At 35.6% G+C, this 25,770-nt stretch overlaps 1 protein-coding gene and 1 long non-coding RNA gene across 2 annotated transcripts in view; one reads left to right on the top strand and one right to left on the bottom strand.

Moving 5' to 3' along the window:
• The window catches only part of LOC141545864 (uncharacterized), a 31,146-nt gene extending 27,779 nt beyond the window's left edge, over positions 1 to 3,367 (top strand). Inside the window, exons 5-6 of the long non-coding RNA XR_012483161.1 lie at positions 265 to 318; positions 1,163 to 3,367. This is a non-coding gene — a long non-coding RNA (uncharacterized LOC141545864). The remainder of the gene's footprint in view (positions 1 to 264; positions 319 to 1,162) is intronic.
• The window catches only part of POLN (DNA polymerase nu), a 303,906-nt gene that overhangs the window by 28,280 nt on the left and 249,856 nt on the right, over positions 1 to 25,770 (bottom strand). The window contains exons 20-21 of the mRNA XM_074273159.1: positions 23,415 to 23,525; positions 18,358 to 18,436 (exon numbers count right to left, since the gene is read on the bottom strand). Coding sequence (XP_074129260.1) covers positions 18,358 to 18,436; positions 23,415 to 23,525 — 190 coding nt within the window. The remainder of the gene's footprint in view (positions 1 to 18,357; positions 18,437 to 23,414; positions 23,526 to 25,770) is intronic.

The raw sequence follows: 25,770 nt of genomic DNA, 5'->3' as shown, positions 1-25,770 counted from the left end.
TCTGAACACATCACATGATAGTTCCTTCTTCTGTAAAATTAAGGGCGCTAAACTAAATGATCTTTTAAAAAAGTCTTTTTCAGTTCTAAATCTTAGGATCTTAAGCAACCATTATTATTAATAACACAATTCATAATTATACACACACACACACACACACACACACACACATATATATATTCTTCTGGTCTAGCACAGTGTCCTGGTCTAGCATACATTTCAATTCTTCCAGGAATAATGTTTTTTTGTTTTTTTTTTTACCAGGGTGAACACTTTTTCCACCAAGGCAGCCTGCATGTAGTCCACCACAGCTTAGGGGTAAGTCTTCATGACTTGCTGTGATCAGACTTATACTTCCTCCTGGTGATGAGCCTCTATATTGAGCCAGGTCCTCCTTTGACAGTGAATTACCAGGCCTATACTAAAAGCCTTCCACATTTGATGAGATCTATAAAGCTTGTCCTCTCAAAGGAACCTTCAAGTCACCTCCATTTCACAATGAAGCAACAAAGGAGGACTTTAGGGGTAGCATTTCACAGAGTATTGTGGGAAGGTTATGCAGGGATGCAGCCAAAATTAGTCTGAAAAAAGCTAGAATATGGACATTCAAGCGAAATCTTCATCCTCCAAAAATAGATCATTTGGTGAAGTAGATTCTACCCTTGTTCAGAAGTGGACAGAAGACACAAAGAATGGGAAACTTTCTTGATTCTGTCAGTTGTTCTTACTCTTCTCTCAGATCATAATGTATTCATTTTGTATATAAATGCTTTATTGACTATATGTAAACATGCTGTTACCACCCATAGAATGTAAGCTCTTTGAGGGCAAGGGCTATTTAATTTCTGACTTTGTATTTTTGGGTCTAAGCATCTGACATATCGCAGGTTCCCGGTGATAAAGTTATGGATTGATGTAGTACTTTACAATTTACAAATCACTTTTCTTACAATAACTCTGTAAGATAGGTTTAGTTTTTTGTTTGTTTTTTGGAGGTAGGAAGAGATATTCAGGTCATTTATTTTGTATATGAAGGAGCTCCTTCCATGAAAATTCCCTCTAACGATGCAGAATAACAACATATCCACAATTTATATTCTTAGAGAGTTTTTTGAGGCACACTGATGTGTTAAATGACTTGACCACAGTTATCTTGTTACAGGTAAGAGCCAGGACTTGAATTCAGGTCTTGCCAGTTCCAAGGCCAGCCTGCTATCTCCCTTGCTCTGTTTCATAAGACAGGTAAAGTGATATTTGTATACTATTTCCATTTGCAAATGAGGAAACTGGGGTGAGGTATTGTGACCTTAAGTAGACTTAAAATTGGGACTCAAATCTGCTTTTCCTAATTTCTTTCATGGTTACCACAGGATAAAATAAAGGTGATGTATAAAATGCAATTACATGAGTGTGAAAATCAGAAAGGATCAATCAGATTCTCTTTGAATACTGACCCTCTCTTGTGCAGCCACATGCATTCTCCTCCATCTTGTTGTTTTTCTGGTATTAATTCATGGGAAACTAAATTATACAAGGCATCTATTGTTGCATACATTTAGGTGGATGTAACTAATTAACACTTTCATTTTATGAATAAAGACAGAATCATCCCCCTCCCAACTGGACTAAAACTTATTCTTTCCCTCTCCCCACTCGGAAAGCCCCTAAATTTTCCCCCAATAGAATTGGATTATTTAAGTTTGCATCCTGTTTGTTTTTGTCATAACTAATTAGGCTTTTGGGACTTACTTGATAAAATGCTTTTTTGGATAAACTGGGGAGAATCACCGATCTATTCTTTTGAATGCTTCATCAATAAATCATCTATGTTCCAATTGTTTTACTTAGTTATTATTAATTACCCTTTATAGTTATTAGGTGTAACACATGACAAATGAAACATGCATGTGATTCACAATCTAATTTTTTTTTGTTACAGCATGTGTGGACTAGTAAAACTGTGTACTATTCTCTGTGGACTAAATGCTTGGCTCTTGTAACCTTAAAGAACCAGATATCCATCTGGATGGTCCTCTCCTTCTTAAAAACCAGGGACACTTAGACTGCCTGTTCTTTACTCTTTAAGTTTCCATTGGAAACCTATGGTGTGATCTCTGCATAATGTCACAGTCTTCCCAGGTGAATTATTTTTTAAATGGTTCAAACAGCATAGGGACTTGAGACTTTTTGCAGATTTGGGAAAAATAGCTGGGGGAGGAGACGTTCACACTCTTGAAATTACATTGTGAAATTCAGAACTGCTGTTGTGACTAGGATCTAAGAATAGAGTTCAAATTGTTAGTCACTTACACATCACAACTAGAGGCCTGGTGAAACGGATTAGCATATTTCTAATTGAAAACTGGGGCACAGGAAATAAGGAGAAATGGAAGAAAGATCAGAGCAGTTTGTAGAAGGTGAAAACAGATGGAGGAAAACTAATCATTTTCACTGGGAGGAAATTAATCACTGAATTGGTTTTCTCTCCACTGCTTGAGAGAAGCCTGCAAATCCCAGAGCTGCAAGATCTTGCCTTTCTTTACTACTGTTAGTGTGCACAGAATCCCAGAGTCTCAGGGTGGGAAAGGACCGAATCTCATTTAGTCCGACCGATTGTCCAAGTGACCATCCAGCCTCTGCTTGCAGACCTCCAGTGAGGGGGAGTTCACTAGTAAAACCATCTATTTTGCTTTTAGATGACTCTAATTGTTAGCGTGATTTGTCTTATATCAAGCTTAAGTATGCCTTTCTAAAATATCTGCCATTCTTGCCAGCTCTTCCACATCCTATCACTTTTGTTCAACAGCTATCACGTCTCCAGCGTCTTTCCTTTTTCAGGCTGAACATCCCCAGGTCCTCCCTTTGCTGGGCATAGCAGTCTCCTGAGCACTCTCCTTGGGGGCCCTCCAATTGGCTTCCTAAAATGTATCTCCCATGATTTTGTTGGTCAGTCATTTTTCAGTTGTATCTGACTTCATGGTAAAGATACTGGAGCGCTTTGTCATTGTCTTCTGGAGCTCATTTTACAGAAGAGGAACCTGAGACAAACAGGGTTGAGTGATTTGCCCAGGGTCACACAGCCAGGAAGTGTCTGAGATCAGATTCAAATTCAAGAATATTCATTTTCCTGACTTCAGGTCACTCCCTTTATCTGTCTCCATCATTTAGGCTCTAACCAACTGGTTCTTGTGGCCGCACATTTCTACCACCTGGTCTCCCAATCCCAGGGATTCAGAATCTCTGTTACCAAAGGGTGCAATGCTCCGCCCCCAACCCCTTGGCTACCTCTCCACATACCTTTGTCACTGTCCACATCAATTCTATAACTCTCTAATGTTTCTTTCTCTGACTTTCTTTTCCATTGTGAATTCTGGAACTCCTACTTAATTATTCTTTCATCCTTGACTATTCTTTTCACAATGTTTCTATCTTATTTAACTCATGGAAACCTAGTTCTCCATCAGCCACCCTCTCCAATAAAGAGTCGTTCTTCTCCCATGACCCTAAACATAATGAGTTTATTAACACAAGTTGGTATACTTGTTCCCCATTTGACATTTCCAAATATTCTGCCACCAAATATTCACCTCACAATCTTTCCTTATCTGACGTTCTCTGTCTATAAGCCACACATATGTACATGTGTATGTGGGTCTGAGTCTTGTTGCTGTGATCCACTGGTCCCTAGCTTGTTCCTTTTCCTAAAATTAGAATTGACTAAATAGAAGCTAATGACTCCATGAGACATCAAGAAATATTAAAATAAAGTCAAAAGAGTGAAAGAATAGAAGAAAATATGAGATAACTCACAATTAAAGCAACTGATCTAGGAAACCGAACTAGGAGATAAAATTTAAGAATCACCAGACTACCAGAAAGTCATTACTAGATATTATATTTCAAAAAATCTCAAAAGATTTGCATATGTATATGCAGTTTTTCATAGGGGGAAGGAATGATGATAATGATGATGGAGAATTGACACCAAAGCAGCAGAAAAAAGAATCTATCATAGCAAGAATCCATCAAATAACACCAAAATAAAAACACCAAAGATTGTTATAGACAAAATCCAGAGCTCTTAGGTCAAAGAAAAGGTGCCAGAAGTAATTATCAGATATGATTTTACTATTCATAATTATAAATGAATGGAGAACTTAGAATATGATATTCCAGAAGGCAAAAGATGCAGCCTTACAACCAAGAATAACTTAATCAGAGAAATCACATATAAAATGTTAAATGGGAAAAATGGATTTTTAATGAAATAGAAGCCTTCTAAGCTATTGCTGATGAAAAAACCAAAGCTGAGTAGAAAATCTGATATATAAACATAGGAGTTAAAAGAAGCATAAAAAGGTAAATGTGAATAAGCAATCTTAAGGAAAATAAATAAGGTTAAACTATTTATGTTCTATGATGGGGAGATGATACATGTATCCCCTTAGAACTTTATCATCATTAAGAATCATAGAAAAATTTAATAGGGAATGATTCTATTATGTTTTGATGATTAAAAAAAGAATGGGAAGAGAATAAAAGAGAAATACACTGGAAGAGAGATGAAAGAAGAATAATGGGGAAAATTATTTCAAATAAGTGGGATAACCAAATAAAAGTCTACACAATAAAGAAATAATATTGGCAAGGATCAGCAAGCAACAGTCTTATCTAAACTCATCAAAGGAGGGAAAAATATACATATATATATATATATATACATACAAATACTGTTGTGTACAGAAATATATTTTATCCAACAAGAAATTAGGAGGGAAAGGAGTTAAAAAAAAAAGGAGAGAGAGAATAAGAATATTTCTTTAAAGGAGAGATTAGTCAAAAAACAAAATGAAAACAACTTTTAAAGAAGGGTGGAAAACAAAGAGAAAGATGAGCATAAGAAAATGAAGGGAAATAGTTAGCAACCACAGATTTGAATGTGAATGTGATAAAACTTACCCATAAAATAGAAAAGGACATCAGGATGGATTAGAAACCAGAATTCAACAATTTGCTGTTTACAAAAAACCCAGTTAGAACCAAAAGATGTATATAGAATTGAAATAAGGGACTGAACAGAATCTATTATGCTTCAACTGAAGTAAAAAAAAAAAAAAAAAAAAAAAGTAGGGGTAGCAATCACAATCTTAAGACACAGCAAAAAAGTAAAACTAGACCTAATTAAAACATAAAACAGGAAATCTACATTTTGCTGAAAGATACTATAGGCAATGAATTAATATCAGCACTAAACATTTATCTACCAAATTGTGTAGTATCTAAATTCTTTAAATTTAAGCAAGTTTTAGCGGGAAACAAATAATAGAACTATAGCAGTGCAGGAACTCAATTCTCTCAGACCCAGAGAAATCTAACAAAACAAATAAAAAATGCAAGAAATGCATAGAATTTAAAATTTGTATATTGAATGGGAACAGAAAGGAATAAAACTATTTCTTTGCTATGAATAGCACTGCAACAAAAACTGACTGTGTATTAGGGCATATAAACCTCACCAACAAGTACAGAAAATCAGAAACACTAAATGCTTCTTTTACTGGCCATAATATAATAAAATTATATCCAACAAAAGGCCTTTGAAACAAAGATTTAAAGTGAAGTGAAATAACAATCTTAAAAAAATGAGTTCAAAGAATACATCATAGCAATAATGATTTTATTCAAGGTTATGACAATAATAAACCAAAATAGCAAACTTTATGAGATGAAGTCAAAGTAGTAATTAGGTAGATTATTTATAACTCCAAAACACTTTTATCTATAAAAGAGAAATAGCAGATTAACAAATTGAGCATGTAGCAAAAAACCATAGAAAATCAACAAATTAAAAAAAAATTATCACCAAAAATAGGAATCCTGAATATCAAAGGATAAATGAACTAAAAAAAAAAAAAAAACAAAAACAACAACAACAACAACAACAACAACACAGTTGAATTAAAAATAAAACTGCTTTTTGGAAAAAAAATCCAACAAACTTTCATTCCATAGAGAATTCATTAGTTAATGTGATTTAAAAAAAAAGAAAACCAAATTGCCAATGTAAAAAATGAAAAAAATAAATGTGATGAGAGTGAAAGAAAAGAAATTACTAGGGAGCTATTTCTTTCAATTATATGCCAATAAAACTGACAAACTAAATAAAATGGATGAATATTTATTAAAAAAAAATAAATTGCCCAGATGAAGAAAAAAGGAGATAAAGTTCTTAAGTAACCTTATTTTAGTAAATACAAATTGAAAAAAAGCCAAAAATGAATTTCCAAAAGAAAAACCAGATGGAATTCTATCAAATAAATAAATAATTCCAATACTACATAATCTGTTTAAAAAGATAAGAAAGATTTCTACCAAATTCCTCCTGTGGCATAAATAATAGTCTTAATTAGCTAAACCAGGATGAATCAAAACAGAGGAAGAGAAATATAGATCAATATTCGTAATGAATATTGAGGTGAAATTTTAAAATAAAATATTAGCAAGGAGACCATAGCCACATATCACAAAGATTACATATTATGACCAGGATGGATTTATACAAGAAATGCAGAGTTTATTTGATATTAGAAAAACATAAACATAAATGATCATATTAATAATAAAGCAAGAAAAATTATAATACATTGATAGAAAGGGTTTTTACATCATAGGAATAGATAGTGTTTTCCTTAAAATGATAAAAGAGACAGCATTATTTGTTATGGGAATAAGCTAGAGACCTTTTCATTAAAATCAAGGATAAAGCAAGGATTTCTATCATCACCAGTATCATTCAATATAGTTTTAGAAATTTGTTATAGCAATAAGACAAAAAAGAAATTAAATAAGCATAGGCAAGGAATAATCAAAAAATCAAAATTATCTTTTTTTTTTTCAGATAATATTGTTTACTTAGAGTACCCTACAGAGGCAATTAAAAATTAAATGAAACAATTAACAATTTCAGAAAGGTTGGAGGATACAAAAATAAATCCACTAAAATTATTATTTCTGTATGTTATTAACAAAATCCAACAGGAAGATGTGGAAAGAGAAATTCTATTTAAAAAAGCTTTAATAGTATAAAATACTTGGGAGTCTACTTGTCAAAACATACCCAAACTATATGAACACAATTACAAAATACTCTTTACAGATAAAGACAGATCTAAATAACTAGAGAAATATTAAAAGCTCATGGGTAGGTGATTCAATCTAATAAAATGACACTACTCTCATCTCTTACGTCCCTATCACTTCGAAAATCTTCTCAATTGTACTTCTCCAACATTGCTGGAATTCAACTGCCTTATTCTGCTTCCACCCCACCCCACCCTCATTCAAACAAATCACCACTTTTGGTTCAGACAATTGCCACAGCTTTCTAATCTACCCTTCACACAATTGCCAGTGTTTTCTGAAGCACTGGTTTAATTATGTCAACCCTTTCCCATCCTCCCTAAACCATACAGTCCAAGGACTCCCTATTCTCTCTAGGATAAAATATAAAGTACTCCATTTTAACCTTTAAAGTTCTTCAGGCAAGCCTTTTTCCATTTTTTTCAGTCTTCATAGACATTAGCAGCTTCCCTCCATGCATTAGAAGATCCATCTAAATTGCACTCTCTTTCACTTGGCTTCTTTTAAGCCTCAGCTTAAATATTTCAACAGCAACAAAGAATTACACTCTCATATAGGTCTTCCTGTGATCAAGAACAGGGATCTACGAGAGTTGGGTTATGGTTTGGGGACTCCAAGGATCACACTGTCAAGTTTTTTCATTTTATTATTTTTCCCTATTAAAATTATGCATATTTGTTTTGATCTCATAGTTATTTTTCAGTGTCCTAATTGCCTTTCTTCAGTCTTTCTCAAACCCTTCCTTGTATTAAAGGAAAAAAGTTAAAACAAAAATTGACCAACAAAACAACTAAGTCTACTGAGAAGAGAGACGCAGATCATATGTTTATTTCTTTGGAACCAAGATTGTTCACTGTGAATAATATAAGTTTAGGATTTTGTTTGTTTGTTTTGGGGGGAGGGTCTTTTTTTGTGTTTTTTTTTTTTTTAACATTGTAGTAACATATTAAAATGGCTAGATGACAGAGTAAACGGAGAGCTGGAATTCAAGCAAGAACTGAATTTAAATCTTGCCTCATAGACACTTAGCAAGTCATCCGATGTCTCTTAGCTTCTGTTTCTTCATCTGTAAAATTAAAGCTATTAGTAGCACTGACTTTGAAAGGTCTCTGTGAAGATTACTGGAGAAAACGTATGTAAAGCACTCTGTAATCATACAAGAGCTGAGTAGTAATTGTGCATGTGGTTCTCTTGGTTTCTGCTCTCTTGGCTCTGCATCATTTCATACAAATCTTTCACATCTCCGTTTAATTCTTTCATTTTACGCAGAGGAAACTAAGGCTTACAGATAGCAATGACTTGCTCATATGAGGCCATAGTATCTAAACCATTGAGCTGATTCCTGCAGATCAAGGCTTCTGGCTTTGACTCCATGACCTCAGTTAACTCTCTTTGAGTTGGACTGCTTCTGATATTTACTTAGCTTGTGTGGCCAGTGGCTAATTTATCTTTCTGATACTCAGTTTTCTATTATTGGTTACGACTGAAGACAAAAGAAAGGATTTGAATTCAGTTTTTGATTTGAAGTCCAGCTCTCCTCCTACGTGTCATCTGACCACCTAATATAAGTGACTACAATACTTAAAAAAAAAAAAAAAACAACAATAAAACACAAAACTCAGATTGGTGGCTTTTGAAAAAAATGAGTTAGGAATTAGGTTATGTAAATCTTTAAGCTATTAAGCTTTCTGTTGTAATAGGAATAGACCAGGATTTTAATATATATGTCAACCATGACTATACAGGGAATTTGGTGGAAAATTTTGCAAGATGGTTTTTATCACATATTTAGGGCTTCCTTATCATAATTAAATGTGAGAGAGAACTCATCTTGAAAGATGCCATTTTCTCCCCTTTCCATTTTAAATTTATGATTTATTTTCAGCATTCTTTTTTTGTAAATATTTTAATAGTTTTTATTTACCAGATATATGCATGGGTAATTTTACAACATCAACAATTGCCAAACCCTTTGCTCTAACTTTTCCCCTCCTTCCCCCCCACCCCAGATGGCAGGTTGACCAATACATATTAAATATTCAACATTCATTTTTTAAAAATTAAGTTCTGAATTCTCTCTTTCCTCCCTCACTAATTGAAAAAGCAAGATAAGCAATATTAATTATATATGTGAAATTATGCAAAATATTTCCATATTAGCCATGTTGCCTAAAATTAATTAAAATAAAGGAAATGAAAAAATTATGCTTCTTTCTCTGGAAGTGGATAGCATTTTTCATCATGAGTTCTTCAGAATTGTCTTGGATCATTGTTTTGATCAGAATAGCTAGGTCTTTCAAGTTGATCACTGATGATATTGCTGTTCCTGTGTACAGTGTTTTCTTGGTTCTGTTCAGTTTACTCTGATGATGGCATTTTCTTTAATTATCTTCTCTATGTGGTACATGTCTCAATTGGATTGTTCAGCTCGAAGAAGATAAGACTTTTTGGCAACATGAGAGTTCTCTTCAAGCATTTAAAAAGCTATCAAAGGGAAGAGGGATTTTTCATTTGATCCCGGAAGACAAAGTAGGAGAAATACAGATAAGTTGCAAAGAGGCAGATTTTAGCTTGATGTAAGCTAAGAGAAACATTTTTAATCATTGGTGCTCTCCAAGGATGGAACAAGCTGCCATGGGAGATGACTACAGGCAGAGAGAGAGAAAGTGCTTTGCAGGTATGAGTTACATGAACTGACCCCTAAGGTCTATACCAACTTTTGTGGATTGCAATTTTAGGCATATCTAAAGTGTAGATTTTATGTTATGGTTACCATCATTTCCCTGCTGCTGTGGCTGCCTTGTTTTCTCACAAAGGTCCACAGTTCACAATGGAATACTTCCAGCTAATATGATCTTGTGGCTGGGAGTGATAAAGATGCCTAAAACAGATCAATTTGCAAGATTCTAGCATTTTTAAGTGCCTATATCCTCTCGGCAAGTAGGGACCTGTTTTGCCTTTTCTCCTGGAAGCTCTGGATGATGCAGAATGCTGTGGAAATTTCCCAAATTGCATGTGAACTCCTTCAGTCCCATGTAATAGGAAAAGCTAACCTGTATAGATATTGGACATCAAAGTACAATCTGTTTTACATTGGTTTTTCCTCCCCAGATTATCAGGTCATAACACTTAGAGTTAGAAAGGACTTCAGAAATTACCTAGTTCAACTATCTTATTTTGAAAATGGGGCAACTGAGGCCTACAGAGAACTTATACAGCATAATACAGTGGAAAGGATGTTGATTTGAGTCAGCAAACCTTGGTTCGAATTTCAGTCCTAACATTTATTAGCCATGAGACTTTGGCCTGGCCACTTCACCTATCAATAAAGGCTTGCAACAGATGGATACTAAGGTCTCTTCTAGTTCTTAGAAGTTGGATTCTAGGCTATAAGTAAGAAGCAGCATTTCCTGATGAGATTCAACCCAGGACCTTAGACTCAGACCAATTTTCTCTTTTTATTATGGCATACACCAAGCATAGGAGGTACAGAAGCTGCTGGATGCAGGTAATTCTCACAGGGAAGTAAAAACTGCTGTATTTTTAGTTTTATGAAGATTTTATCGAGTTGATTTTCATTCTCATCTTTAATGAGTGAACTAATTTGTTTTTTTAAGAAGAAAGGAAAATTCTATTCCCAGGGTTTAAAAAAAGATTTCTTTTACATTCTATTCTTTCACTGATGACTGATTTCAAAAAGACATTTTATTTTTAACTGAAGATGTAGCTGAGTCTTAATTATTCACAATTATAGAGGGGTCCCTTGTAGCTTTAAAGCTTGTGAGAAGCTGGAAAACTCTAAAATATGGTAGAATTTTTAAATGTCTAATAACAACTTTGGAAAAGAAGCTCAAATGTATATAAACATATCTATGAATTGAAAAACATTAATTTAGTGAGTTTTTCTCATCATTACAGTCTATATGTCCAAGACATGAGAACAAGGGATAGCATCAGAACCAAATTTCACAAATTGTGACGATGGTTCTCTGGTGATTAAAATCTCACAGTTCTATCTCTGTTCATGCAGGAGATTAGATTAGAGTTACAGTAGAGGCATTTTCCCCTCTCTGCAAAGGAAAATGAAACCTTTGGAAATTTGCCAGCTCCCCATTTCAGGGTTTTTGTGGATTTCCAAGAGCTCACATTTAGGACTGTTTAATTCCATTCTACTTCTCTGGTCCTTAATGGACATAGGTAGTACAGTGGAAAAAGCCCTGGGCATGGAGTCATTAGCCCACAGTTTGAGTCCTGGCTCTGTTTCTCTCTGAAGCTAAGAAAGTCCCTTCCTCTTTATTAGGCCTCTGGAAAATGAGAGATCAGGCTCAGTGATTTCTGGGGTCCCTTCCAGCTCTAGATACTAGGCTTTCATGGTCAGACCAGAGCTAGCTCCCTCACAGGGAGATTAGCCCGCTTATGATTAGTTTTATAGGTCAATACTCAGCTATCGAGCACTTCCAGACTAAGCAAGTCATGAGAAGATTTAAGCCATGGGCTGAGGATTTGTCTAAAAGTGCCCTAGCAAAGTCGACACTAATTAGGGACTTGTCTTCACGGATGGAAAATTTCCAGTCATGCAATTAGAATCATCTGAATGGGGAATGAAATTTCCAATAAGTCTAAGGTTCCAATTGAATCTTATCTGTTAAAGTGAAAGTGATCCCCAGAACCTCACTAGCCTCAGGACTGAGATTTTCAGCTTAAGTAAAATCTAAGCCTCCAACACAACTTGCTAAGATTTCATTTCAGCTTTAGTCCGGAAACATTACTCATTGCAACTAGGTCATAAGAAGCCCAGCTCAGCATCCAGGGAGTTTCATGGCAGTGCCAAGTTTGGGAAGATGGAGCAGAGATTTGGGAGGCAGCTAGATGGTGTGGAAAGCATCCCTGATCCTGGAATCAAAAGGTGAAGGTCCGAATCTCAGTTCAGCCGCTTCCTTGTGGTTTGTGAGCTGGACAAGGCACTGCCCCTCTTTGGGTCTTAGTTTTCTCATCAGTAAGATAAGTAAATTCAAATACAAAAGTCCCCTCCAGCTCCAAACTGATCTTCTTACAGTCCCATGACTTTAAGATCATCAAATTCTCTTGTATATTTGGTGATTCTCAAAATTTTGTATATGACATGTAATGATGGGTCAGAATGTATCTGTGACCTATTGCCACACAAAGCTGTTAGATGAACTTTCCCCCATGGCCTTGGGCACCATTCAAACTAATAATTTAGGTTGCAGACATACTTAGAACATCACAGCATTCAGATCTGTTAGGCGTAGGGGTCAAACTCACATTGAAATGGATTCCTGAGTCTATTGTCTTAGAAAACCATAAATTAAATGAACATTATCAATGAATGATTAATAATTATGATTATTACAATTATTGAATGATTATTATTGAATTAAATGAACATCATCTATGTTGCATTGTATTTTTACTGCTGTTAAGCAATTCCCAATTACATTTTAATCTGGTTCTCATTTGACCCCTCTGCTGTTAAGAAAACTTAAAGAGCATCTTATTTAATTCTCTCATTTTAGAGATAACAAAACTGAGGTTCTAAAACATGTCAAGTCAGCAACATGTTGATTGGCTAATCACTAAAGATCAGGAAGAGATTCAAGATGGAGCCTGCTTTTATTGATAATTTTTGTAATGTGAGAAAGATAATTTAGAGAGGTCCATGTCAGCAAAAAAGGGATGGGCCATTGCATCTCAAGGGCAGCTAGGTACACAGTGGATAGAATGCCAGGCCTGGAGTCAGGGTTCCAATCTGGCTTCAGATCTTAAATAGTTCTGTGACCCTGGACAAATCACTTAGCCCTGTTTACCTCAGTTTCCTCATCTGTCAAATGACCTGGAGAAGGAGATGGTGAACCACCACTCCAGAATCTTTGCCAAGAAAATCAAGATAGGATCATGAAACATTAGATACAACCAAAATTACTGAATAACATTATGCCTCAGCTCCTCCCCAAGGCAGCAGGTGCATGATGTTTTAACAGGTAGGGGGTATGTGCTGAATGCAGGTAATATAAAAGCTGCAGGTGATGCTTTTCTCAACAGATCTTCCCTCAACAGAGCTTGGGTCAATGAGTTGGCATAACTTTTAATAATTACCCCATTTAATGCTAACCATATATTCATCTAAAATATATTTATCTACAACATCTATCTATACTATATATTTATCTACAAAATATCTACATACATGTATATACACAATGCATATATATTGTGCATATTTTATTATGCTCACATACATATATGGAAATGACTGACCAATAAAACAAAAAGGTACTAAGGTAGAAAAAAATGCTAGGAAATGCATGGGTCTCCAAAAGCAGATTGTCTCCAGAGGAATCCCCTAAGGGCGATATGATCTGCTCCTCAATACAAAAGAATCTCATAGAGGAAATCAAAAAGGCTCTCACAAGAGAGCTAGAAGAGAAATGGGAAAAGGAAAGGAAAGCTTGGCAAGAGAGCCTGGAGAAGTTATCCAGTGTAGATAAAGAGATCAAATCATTGAGAAATAAAATTAGTGAATTAGAAAAAGTAAACAACTCCAAGGAAAACAGGATTAGTGAGCTGGAAAAAGAAATCAGCTCTCTAAAAAATAAAATGGATGAAATGGAAAAAAATTCCATAGAAGATAAAACTCAATTGGACAATTACAAAAAGATATAAAAAAGTGAGTGAAGAAGATACATCACTGAAAATTAGAATGGAACAAGTAGAAATGAATGACTCAAGAAGAAATCAAGAAGTAGTCAAGCAAAACCAGAAAAATGAAACAATTGAAAAGAATGTCAAGTACCTTATTGGAAAGACAACAGACCTGGAAAAAAGATCCAGGAGAGACAATTTGAGAGTAATTGGACTCCCTGAAAAATGTGAGGAAAAAAAGAGCCTGGACACTATTTTCCAGGAAATTATCAAAGAGAACTGCCCAGACATTTTGGAAACAGAAGGTAAAATAGACATTGAAAAAATTTATTGATCACCTACTGAAAGGGACCCTAAAATCAAAACGCCAAGAAATATACTGGCCAAGTTCCAGAACCATCAGATGAAGGAAAAAAAATATTGGAAGCTGCTAGAAAAAAGTAATTCAGATATGGAGGAGCCACAATAAGGATAACCCAGGATCTAGCAGCATCCACATTAAAAGAATGAAGGGCCTGGAATATGATATTCTGAAAGGCTAAGGAACTTGGTATGCAGCCAAGAATAACTTACCCAGCAAAAATGAGCATCGTTTTCCAGGGAAGAAGATGGACATTTAACGAAATAAATGAATTCCATCTATTTTTGATGAAAAAACCAGACCTACATAAAAGGTTTGATCTTCAAATACAGAACTCAAGAGATTTCTAAAGAGGTAAAAAGAAATCTTGAGAACTATATTTCTGCCATAAAGATATGTAAAGAACACATGTATAATTTGTCCTAGAAACTAGAAGTGGAAAGGAAATTATATCATAAAAAAGGGTAAAGTGGTGGTACTACATCTCATGAAGAGGCAAAGGTAACCTATTATATCTGAGAGAAAGAAAGGAGGAAGATGAACATAGTGTGTATCAATAGACATATTAGATTTATGGTGAAACTTCTTCCACTTCATTGAAAAGTGAGAGGAAAGAAGTAAGCTAAGGGGAAGGGAATACAGAAATTGTGAGAAAAAGGGGTAAAATAGGAAGAGGAACTTTAAGGTAGGGGAGGGATACTAAAAAGGGAGGGCTGTGAAAAGCAAGTGGTGTTCACAAGTTTAATACTGGGGGGGGGTAAGAGGGAAGGAAAGGAGAAAAGCATAAGCAAGGGTTAACAGGACGGCAAGCAATATAGAATTAATCATTCTAACCATAAATATGAATGGAGTAAACTCCCTCATAAAGAGGAAGCAGTTAGCAGCCTGGATTAAAAGCCAGAATCCTACTATATGTTGTTTACAGGAAACACACCTGAAACAGGGTGATACATTCAAAATAAAAGTAAAAGGGTGGAGCAGAATCTACTATGCTTCAAGTAATGCCAAAAAAGCAGGGATAGCCATCCTCATCTCAGATCAAGCAAAAACAAAAATTAATCTAATCAAAAGAGATAAGGAAGGGCATTATATCCTGCTAAAGGGTAGCATCAATAATGAAGCAGTATCAATATTAAACATATACGCACCAAGTGGTGCAGCATCTAAATTCTTAAAAGAGAAATTAAGAGAGCTGCAAGAAGAAATAGACAGCAAAACTATGATAGTGGGAGATCTCAGTCTTGCACTCTCAGAATTAGATAAATCAAGCCACAAAATAAATAAGAAAGAAGTCAAAGAGGTAAATAGAATACTAGAAAAGTTTGATATAATAGATCTTTGGCGAAAGCTAAATGGAGACAGAAAGGAGTATACTTTCTTCTCAGCAGTTCATGGAACCTATACAAAAATTGATCATATACTAGGGCATAAAAACCTCAAAATCAAATGCAGTAAGGCAGAAATAGTAAATGCATCCTTTTCAGACCACAATGCAATCAAAATTACATTTAATAAAAAGCCAGGGGAAAATAGACCAAAAAATAATTGGAAACTAAATAATCTTATACTAAAGAATGATTGGGTAAAACAGCAAATCATAGATATAATTAATAACTTCACCCAAGAAAATGACAATAATGAGACATCAAACCAAAATGTGTGGGATACAGCCAAAGCAGTAATAAGGGGAAGTTTTATATCTCTAGAGGCCTACTTGCATAAAATAGAGAAAGAGAGGGTCAACGAATTGGGCTTACAACTAAAATTGCTAGAAAAGGAACAAATTAAAAACCCCCAGACAAACACGAAACTTGAAATTCTAAAAATAAAAGGTGAGATTAATAAAATTGAAAGTAAAAAAAAAAACAATTGAATTAATAAAACTAAGAGTTGTTTCTATGAAAAAAATCAACAAAATAGACAAACCCTTAGTAAATCTGATTAAAAAAAAGAAAGAGGAAAAGCAAATTGTTAGTCTTAAAAATGAAAAGGGAGAACTCACCACTAATGAAGAGGAAATTAGAACAATAGTTAGGAGCTACTTTGCTTAACTTTATGCCAATAAATTCGATAACTTAAATGACATGGAAGAATACCTTCAAAAATATAGCTTGCCCAGATTAACAGAGGAAGAAGTAAGTAGTCTAAATTGTCCCATTTCATAAAAAGAAATAGAACAAGCTATTAACCAACTCCCTAAGAAAAAATTCCCAGGACCATATGGATTTACATGTGAATTCTACCAAACGTTCAAAGAACAACTAACTCCAATTCTATATAAGCTATTTGAAAAAAGGGGTTGAAGGAGTTCTACCAAATTCCTTTTATGACACAGACATGGTACTGATACCTAAACCGGTAGGCTGAAAACTGAGAAAGAAAATTATAGATCAATCTCCCTAATGAATATTGATGCTAAAATCTTAAATAAAATATTAGCAAAAAGACTACAGAAAATCATCCCCAGGATAATACACTATGATCAAGTGGGATTTATACCAAAAATGTGGATCTCAGAAATTTATTAGTTATGTGACTTCACTTCTGTTTACCTCAATTCCCTGATCTATTAAAGGGAAAAATGAAATAATAGCACCTATCTCCCAGAGTTATTGTAAGGATTACATGACTGGTCAGTGCTTGCTTTTTAAAAATTTAAATGTTTTTGGTTAAATTTAAGTTCTGAACTGTCTCTCTTCCTCTCTCCATATCCAATCTGCACTAGAGAAAGTCATCCTTTAACAAGGATTATGCATATATATGTGTGTATGTACATATATTTTTCTAAAATAGGATTATTTTTTCCATTTTATGTTGTTATATTTTTGTAAATATGTTTCCATTTCACTCCTCCATCAACAATGCATTAGTATCCCAGTTTTCCCAAATCCCCTCCAAAATTTAACATTATCTTTGCTGTCATCTTACCCAAACTGAGAGGTGTGAAGGGGTACCTCAGAGCTATCTTAATTTGCATTTATTTAATCAATGGTGATTTAGAACATTTTAGAAATGGCTTTAATTTCTTCATCTGAAAATTGTCTGTTCATATCCTTTGACCATTTATCATTGGGGAATGGCTTGTATTCTTATACCTTTGAGTCCATTATCTATATATATTTTAGAAATGATGCCTTTATCAGAAACACTGGCTATTAATTTTTTTTTTCTCCAGCTTTCTGCTTCCCTTCTAACCTTTGTTGCATTGGTTTTGTTTGTGTAAAACCTTTTTAATTTAATATAATCAAAATTATCCATTTTGTATTTTATAATGTTCTCTAGCTATTCTTTGGCCACAAATCATCAATCTCTTAAAAAGAAAAGAAGAATTTCATTTTTGCCCCTCAAAAGTACTGTGCCATTGAAAGTTTTCCCACCTAGTCTGACTTTCTAGCATTCAGTCCATGGGATCCTAATTGATTTGAACCCTTTAAAATAGGCTTTCCTCAAATCTGTGATGTACATTAGATTATTCCTAGGTTTGCCTTAGGAACCAGTATTTAGACTTGGGTCAGTGATAACTATAATGATCTTAAAGTTGAGGTTTTGAAACTAGGCACAAAGAATATATTTTAAAATAATAGCAGTTTAAGCTTCTAATTTCAAAAGATATACAGTTCCCAGATGACAGATTATACATTCAAATAGTCATACAAAATCAAGTTAAAGAAAGACTAAAACAATATTTGAGAAGTTAAAGCATTGATAAATTAACTGAGATTTATGTGACACTTCTTAAAAGTTTACAAAGCAGAGTGCTTTGCATATTTAATTTATATTTGTGGAAAGAACGAATAAATACAAAGTACTTTTTGTTCATGATCATTTAACATCACAACTTGCCTCATGAAGCCAATAGTACAGGTATTATCCCTATTTTATAAACATACATTGGTGCACAGAAAAGTCACAGGATCATCAGATCATAGATCTTGAGTTCAGAGACACCTTGGAGCTCACCAAATGCAATCTGCTCACTTTACATGTAAGACCCAGACAGTTTAAGGGACCTGTCCAATGTCACACAGAGATTAAATTGCAGAATTGGGATTCAGACCCAGCTCCTGTGACACTAAGTTCAATACTCTTACTGCTTGTTGTTGTGCTTTGGTTAAGGAATTATGGCAAAGGTACCTCAGGAACTTGTTTCCTTAACTGAAATAGATAAATAAATGTTCACATCATTCACTAACCTGGCTGTCAGCTTTGGAGAAGTAGCAATTGAAGCAAATATCTTGATCATGGCCATTTTGCAGAGGTCAGCAGCAGATCCTAAAAAGGAAGAGCATCTTGGTTTATAATAAGTGAGGCAAAGCAGCATTCCTCCCTGACCATCAGTCTCTTCTAGCTCCTTCCTTACCTTCCCCTTCCTGGCTGAGTACAACCCAATTCTCAGACTAGTCCAGGTCATTTATCCCTGAACTCTCATCCAGCTGATGCAATATTCTGTAAAGTTAGAGCACATTCTCCATGCCCCTCTCCTAAACATCTTTCCTTGATTATGAGTGTAACTTTTGCACATACCTCAACCACATCCCTTTTTTTCATCAGATTCTCACAGACACTCTGTTTTGTGTTGCTTTCTGTTTGTAGAGTGCTGCAGGTCTGTTTTTCTTAGTAATAAATAGCTGCTTTAAGTTATATGACAAGGGAAGAGCTGTTTCTCTGTCTCTGTCTGTCTCTCTGTCTCTCCGTCTCTCTCTCTCTTTCCTTCTTATTCTAGGTATTTTCTCTGGAAAGCCTTGCTAAAACTTTTCCTGATACTTACTTCTGAAGGGAGGTACCGGCTAATGTATGCTATCTTGGGCTGAATGTCTATAGCTGACTGATGTAATAACGCTGTCTTAATTTATACCATATGTAGTAGGTTCCCTTCCTTCTCTCCTTTTTAAAGAGTAGTCTAAGTCACCAATCCTGACAATCATACTAGTCAATCAATACCAGTCCTGATGCTTGCTGATATGGAAACCTGAGTATCTACAACTATATTCTGCCTGTTTTGGGCTACTCATTGTTGGTCCCTCCAAGTGGTTGCTCAGCCAGAACTCTGTGGGAATACTAAATTGATCAGAAGGCTAAATTGTCTCTCACGAATTTCTTATTTCAAAGTCTGAGGACTATTTTAAGTTGTATCTGGGAGAGTCAGGTTGGAGATGGATGCAAATTTTCCCCTACACCCAATCTCATATAGCCAGAAATTGAGACAAGCCTCTGTCTGCAAGGAGGCTGCCTTTCTTGTGTGTGTGTGTGTGTGTGTGTGTGTGTGTGTGTGTGTGTGTGTGTGTGTGTCTGTGTGTTTCCTTTCCCAGTGAAGTGACTGAGCAGCAACAAATCCAAATGACCAAATGAATTTTAGAAGGTCATGAGGTCCTGGATAGTCAGGGAAGCAACAGCTTCGGTGCCCACAAGAGAGGCAAATTGATGTAAAAAGTAAAAAGCAGTAAAAACAGGAGGAATGGGCTCATGCCAAGGGAAAAGTAAACATTGGGATGTGTGGGGTCACCATAAAAATTCATGGCTCACACGTGGGTTTTGATAGGATGGGGCTCAGTAGAGGTGAAACATGAAGTAGCTAATTGACAGAACTACTAAACAATGCTATGCTTTGGTGAGCTTAAATTGTAATTTGGTTATAAGATAATGTTTCTGAATCCTGAATGGTGTGTTGTGATTCTCTTATGCTTATCTTTGTTTTCTGGGGGGGAATAAAATGACCAGTTTTATACCTGATTCATATGATGTCAATTGGGTACCTTTCTTTCCTCTTTTGGGAAAACCCTGGATTATATCCCCAGGTAGAATTGTCCCTGGAGTAGCTGTGGTAGAGGTGATAAGCAATTGAATATGAGAATTGGGAAATCTATTGAAAGTCAAGACACGTCAGAGCAATGAACTCTGAGTAAATCTTGATGGCAGGTAAAATAGAGAAACGAGAAAAAGTTGCCAGTCCCTCTGGCTTAAGTAAAGCAGTACCTAGTTACTCTGTTTGACATAAATTAAAACCATTAGGATTTAAATGTGGAAACCATCTTGAAGATATTTTGGTTCAATGCTTTTAAATCACAAGACAGCAAACTTAGCCCCACAAGAGTAAAGTGCTAGAAGTCTAGTGTTAGGAGCTATCCTTGAAATGCTGTGCTGTTTCCACAATATCATGTCACCTTCATTTTCTAATAACTCATTCTCCTTAAACTCACTGGCAAGGAGAGGAGGAAATTGGGCTTCAGATAAGTTAGTTTTATTGTAGGCCATCAAATCCCATGCTTCCAGAAAGATTGTGCCAATCAATTCCCTTATGGTTTCTTCCACACACCATTCCTGTGATTTCCCAGTCGAACACCCTTCTCTGATGACCACTACTCTATATGATGTCTCCTCATTCTCCTCCTTCGCAAGGGGAAGGACTGTCTTGCTTTTGTATTTGTATCTCAGTATCTGGCACATAGTAAGCATTTAATAATTACATTCCATTAATTCATTCATAGGAGGAGTGACTATAAAGTAAAGCGACTATTTCTTTATACCAAGACTTATCTATCCAAATGAACACTGTCCCTTTCAAAACCTTATAGAATATCAGAGTTGGAAAGGACCTCAGAGTCTAAAATTCATAACAGGACTTATCCCTGATGAGGAGTCGTCCAGTCTCTGTAGGAACCCTCTCGTAAAGGATAAACCTTTTTGCTTCCCATCCTAATTTTCAAAGAATCATACAATCACAGTCATGTAGTACAACCTGTAACTGGCTAGGAATACTCTCTCTAGTATCATTGACACATGACCTTCCCACATCTACAAGAAGACCTCTAGTGATGGAGGATTTCAAAGTATTCTACTCTAGGACAGCTTTTGTTATTAGAAACCTTTTCTTTTTATTAAGTTGAAATCCCTCTTCCTGCTACTGCCACTTATGCATTCTATTTATGCTTCTGGAGCTGCACAAAATGCTTGTGATTATGATTTCTCTTGCACATGACAGTCTTTAGGTATTCAAAGACCACTTTCATCACCAGAACAGAACACGCAAAGTAGCACTTTACAAAGTGATTTCCTTACAGCAACCAGGGGGAGTTGATCATGTGTCAGTCTGATCTCCATGGTACAGAAATGGAGTAAGAGTTCCCTCAAAGGGAGGAAACAGCTTGCCCAAAGTCACATAGGTAGCAAGGAGAAGATCCAGATTTTCCCAACTTCGAAATTTAATGATGCTTTTGCCACTGTACCACATTGTTTAACAAATTGTTTTGGGTCTTCAGTTACTTAGTAAAATATCATGTACAGAGCTGACTTCTCATCTTGCTGTTTGAGTGACAGCGTGATGTAGTGAAAAGAGTTCTGACCTTATTATAGTAAGGAAACCTGAGTTTGAGTCTTCCCACTGATTCTATGGGACAACAAGTATTTCGCAGAATCTTTCAAAACCTCATTCTCTTTAGCAAAAAAAATGCACATAAGAATAAATAGTTGTAGTACTTCACAAGGATGTTTTAGGAAAAGCATTTTGTAAACCTTAAGGTGTCATGTAAATGGGAATTATCATTTCTCTTCTCAAAAGTCATAACCTTTAATTGCAAGAAGCATGTAAATATAGCTTATGAAACTAATTCGTTTAGTTTCTTGCCTAGGGTTTCCTATTTCCTGGAAATGCTTTTTTTCTTGGTATCAATTATCCCTAATGAATCAATGGTAATGGCTGGCATTTCAATGGTTTGATAAGTCTGTCACATCTACATACAGCTTTTCTAAGAAGATGGCCCACCACCTAATCGGCCACATGCCCTTTTGTCACCAGTTCTCAATATAGTTCCCTTTGGGCTGCTCGAATTTGTGGAAGTCCCTTGTTCTAACATAGGAAGCTGCTTCTTCCCTTTTGAGATTACGTCCATTCCTGTTGATAGCTCCCAATGTTTCCTTCTTCCTTTCTCCTTTTTAACCTTTACTAACCAGACTCATGATCTTGGTTTCAATTACCTTTTTCTCATAACACTTGTATTCCTAACTTTCTTAAATTATTGTTTTCTATTCTAGAAAATCTTCATCTTTCCTAATATGTCAGTGGAGAGGAGAATTCTGCAAGGCCTTTCATCTCATTAAGTAAGAGGACCAGTTGGCATCTAAAAAAGTGTATAGCACATTCTAACATTCTAGCCAGCTATTCCCAGTTTAAAGGCTCCTGAGATGTGTTTGCAACAAACATCTTTGTTTTATTGCTTTGAAATGTCCTTGTGTCTTGTCCCATCTTGTGTCACTAGAATTATGTATTGCAGGTGTTAAAGAGTACCACTTTTGCGAATGGTCACACCTTATGTTTAATTGTTCTTGCAGGGGTTTATTAGTATCAGTAATTCTGGGAATTACTGATTCATGATGCTTATTTTTTTTTAATTAAAATTGTATTTCATTTTCAACAAAGATCAATTCTCTTTCCCTCCCACTTCCTTCTCTCTTCCTTATTAACAGAGCAGAAAAAAAACAAAACTGTTAAGAACAGTAAAGCAAAATAAAATTTCACATTAGCCATGTATAAGAAATATGTCTCGGGGGCAGCTAGGTGGCGCAATGGATAGAACACCAGCCCTGAATTCAGGAGGACCTGAGTTCAAATGTGGTCTCAGACACTTAACACTTCCTAGCTGTGTGACCCTGGGCAAGTCACTTAACCCCAGCCTCAGAAAAAAAAAAAAAAAAAAGAAAAAAAAATATGTCTCAGTTTTTCATTCAGTCCATCCTCTGGCAGGAGTGTGGCATTTCTCAAGAATTATAATTAGTTAGCCATATTCTTTTGGGGCTGCCCTTGAAATATTCCATCGTCAACTGACTTTCCTGCCACCTGTTAGATGTTATTGACTCTCAATAATGCGGCACTTAAGTATCATGATCTCAGGCTACTGAGATTAGTTCACTAAGGTGCCCAAATATTAATGATGAGTAAAAGATAGTTACAAGATGGAATCCCTAGGGTTTACTTCTAAAGTAGCTGAAAATTACTCAACTCTTGTTGTTTGTTTGCTGCAGTTCACTTCTACTGGTTTGAATATTTTTGTAAGATATTAAAATGTCACATTTTAGAAATTGTTGACAAGGTAAGTGAAGTAGGTTTTTAAGAGACATCACAAGTAGCTTGCAAAGCACTATCAGAAGTAGCATTAATAGCAAACTCACAAAGAAATTAACTGAGCTATGTTTTACTAGATCAGATCTGAGAAATTCAAGGAGTCAATGGTCATTGAATGAATGGTTATTGTTTTACCTTGGACCACAAAGTTTACTGCTTGTCTTTCTGCCTGAGTCCTCAGTCTGTAATCCTTTGAGTTGATATTTGGCAGGGGTCTTCTGCGTCCCATGATAGAAACCACATATCCTTTGGTTTTATGAAAGAGAAAACAGGCACAATGGAAATTGGAAGCAGCATAAGTACATGATGTACAGACACATTAATGAGCTTGTACAAGACACAGAAGGGACCTTAGCAATCATTTAGTCAACCCCTTCATTTTACGGGTGAAGAAACTAAGGTCTGAAGAAGGGAAGGTATGAACTTCATCACTTCATTCTTCCACTCCCAGGGGAGCCAGTTCCACTTTGTTAGTTTTTTTAATTGTTAGAACTCTTTGCAGAATTCCTACCCATTGCTCTTAGTATGTCTGTAGCACAAGTATGACCCTCATTTATACGCTAGCCCTTCAAACATTTTCAGACATCTATTATGTCTCCCTTAAATCTTCCCTTCTCTTAGCAAAACATTTCCAATTACTTTAACACCTCCTCAAATGCATGACATCAATTTCAGGGCCCTTCATCATGCTGGTTACCTTTTCCTGAATGTCCTTAAGTTCCTATGGGTTCAGTAATCTTCTTTATGCAGATCATTCCCAGACTTACATATGTAGCTCTAATCTCTCACCTGAACTTCTGTCATTCATCACCAACTGTCTTTCATGTATCTCAAAATGACTGTCTTGTAGGCATTTCAAACTTCAGATGATCAAGCATTTTCCCCCTCAAACTCTACTGAACTTCGCTATTACTTTTGAGGGCATTACTATCCTCCAAGCAACCTTGGTGGCATCTTCAACTCCCCCCTTACCTTTCATACCCACTCCATTGCTAACTCCTGTCATTTCCCCTTTCACAATATCTTTCAGATACATCCCTCTTTCCTATCTACTCCACCAATTCATGCCTGCCTCACTCACATGTGGACCACTGGAGCAGCCTTCTAGATCATTATCTCAGTTTTAAGTTTTGTTTTGTTTTGTTTGTTTTTTTCTAACCCAATCCATCATTCCTTTACTGCCAAGGTAATTAAAAAAAATATCAATTCTTAAACTTTTTGGTCTCAGGACCCATTTTACACTCTTAAAAATTAATAAGCCCACTCGAAAGAGTTTCTACTTATATAGGTGATATCTATCAATACTTACTAGATTAGAAATGACATCTTAGTAATGTTATGAAAATGGTTTTGACTTGAGGTGTACCTTTAGGCACAATGGCTCTATCACACTTGTCTATACTATGTGTCTTCTCCATTACAGGATTGGGACCTCTTTGGTTTAACCTTTGTGGACTCTTTGCCTCTTAGGACTTTTGCAAACTGGTTGTATAAATCACTGTCTTTTCATTGACTACAATATCTTTGGAAAAAGAACTAGACAACAACGAGATTGCCTGAGGCAACATGAATGACTCCTCAGTTAATTGGAATTTTGGCCTGGCCCCTGACCTTTTTTCCTGACCTACAGATAGAAAGTTTTTCCTCAGACTGCAAAAAGTAACTGTAACTAGTAACAACACGCTCCTGGGATGCATAGAAGCCAATTATAAACAATAACAGGAAGATGTTGGAAATGCTCTTCAAAAATCAAAAACATTTCTTGAGAAACGATTACTATTGCATTTCCTCAGGAAACCAATTTTATAACACTGAATATTCTTCACTATGAGTGAGTGATAATAGCAACCGCAAATCTGAAAATTAATTTCCCTTATGATTTGCAGTAAAGAGTAACTTCTTATCCTTTTTATGACCATTGGCTTTAGAGTTGGAAGGGAGACCATAGACCATGCATTTTCAACCTTTCCTTTTAAAGATGAGGAAAGTAAGGTCCAGAGGGATTTGTGATTTAAAGATTACCTAAAGCATAAGGAGTGGAGCAGGGATTCAAACCCAGGTCTCCTAACTCCAAAGTCAACATCCAAGATCAGCACTGACTTTCTTTAAAAATATTTTAAAAATTCTGACCCTGCACACAGCAAACTGAGAATCTTAATCATGTAGAACTCTCAAAAAGCAATGCTCCAAGCTGTCCTGTTTGCCTCTGATTCCTTCAAGTCGGCTCTCTCATGGAAGGTGTTCTAATTGCCTCTTCTTTTAGAGCATCTGGGCTTTGGGCTGGACTTCATCTTAAAAGTGTCTATGGTGTCAAATCCCTCATTTTATGGATGAAGGAAGCAAAGGTTTAGGAGGTAAAACAATTTCTACTCAAATCTCTTTCCCATAGGTGTAAGTTTCAGGGAGACATTTTTGGGGACAGTATAAAAAAAATCTTAATTCAGAAAGCTAACTCAAAATGGAATTCCTTAGAGAATTCCTTAGAGAAGAG

Source organism: Sminthopsis crassicaudata, chromosome 6, assembly GCF_048593235.1.
Source record: "Sminthopsis crassicaudata isolate SCR6 chromosome 6, ASM4859323v1, whole genome shotgun sequence".
Taxonomy (NCBI): Eukaryota; Metazoa; Chordata; class Mammalia; order Dasyuromorphia; family Dasyuridae; genus Sminthopsis; species Sminthopsis crassicaudata.
The sequence above is the reverse complement of the archived record's forward strand: the minus strand, read 5'-3'. Positions and strand labels throughout refer to the sequence as shown.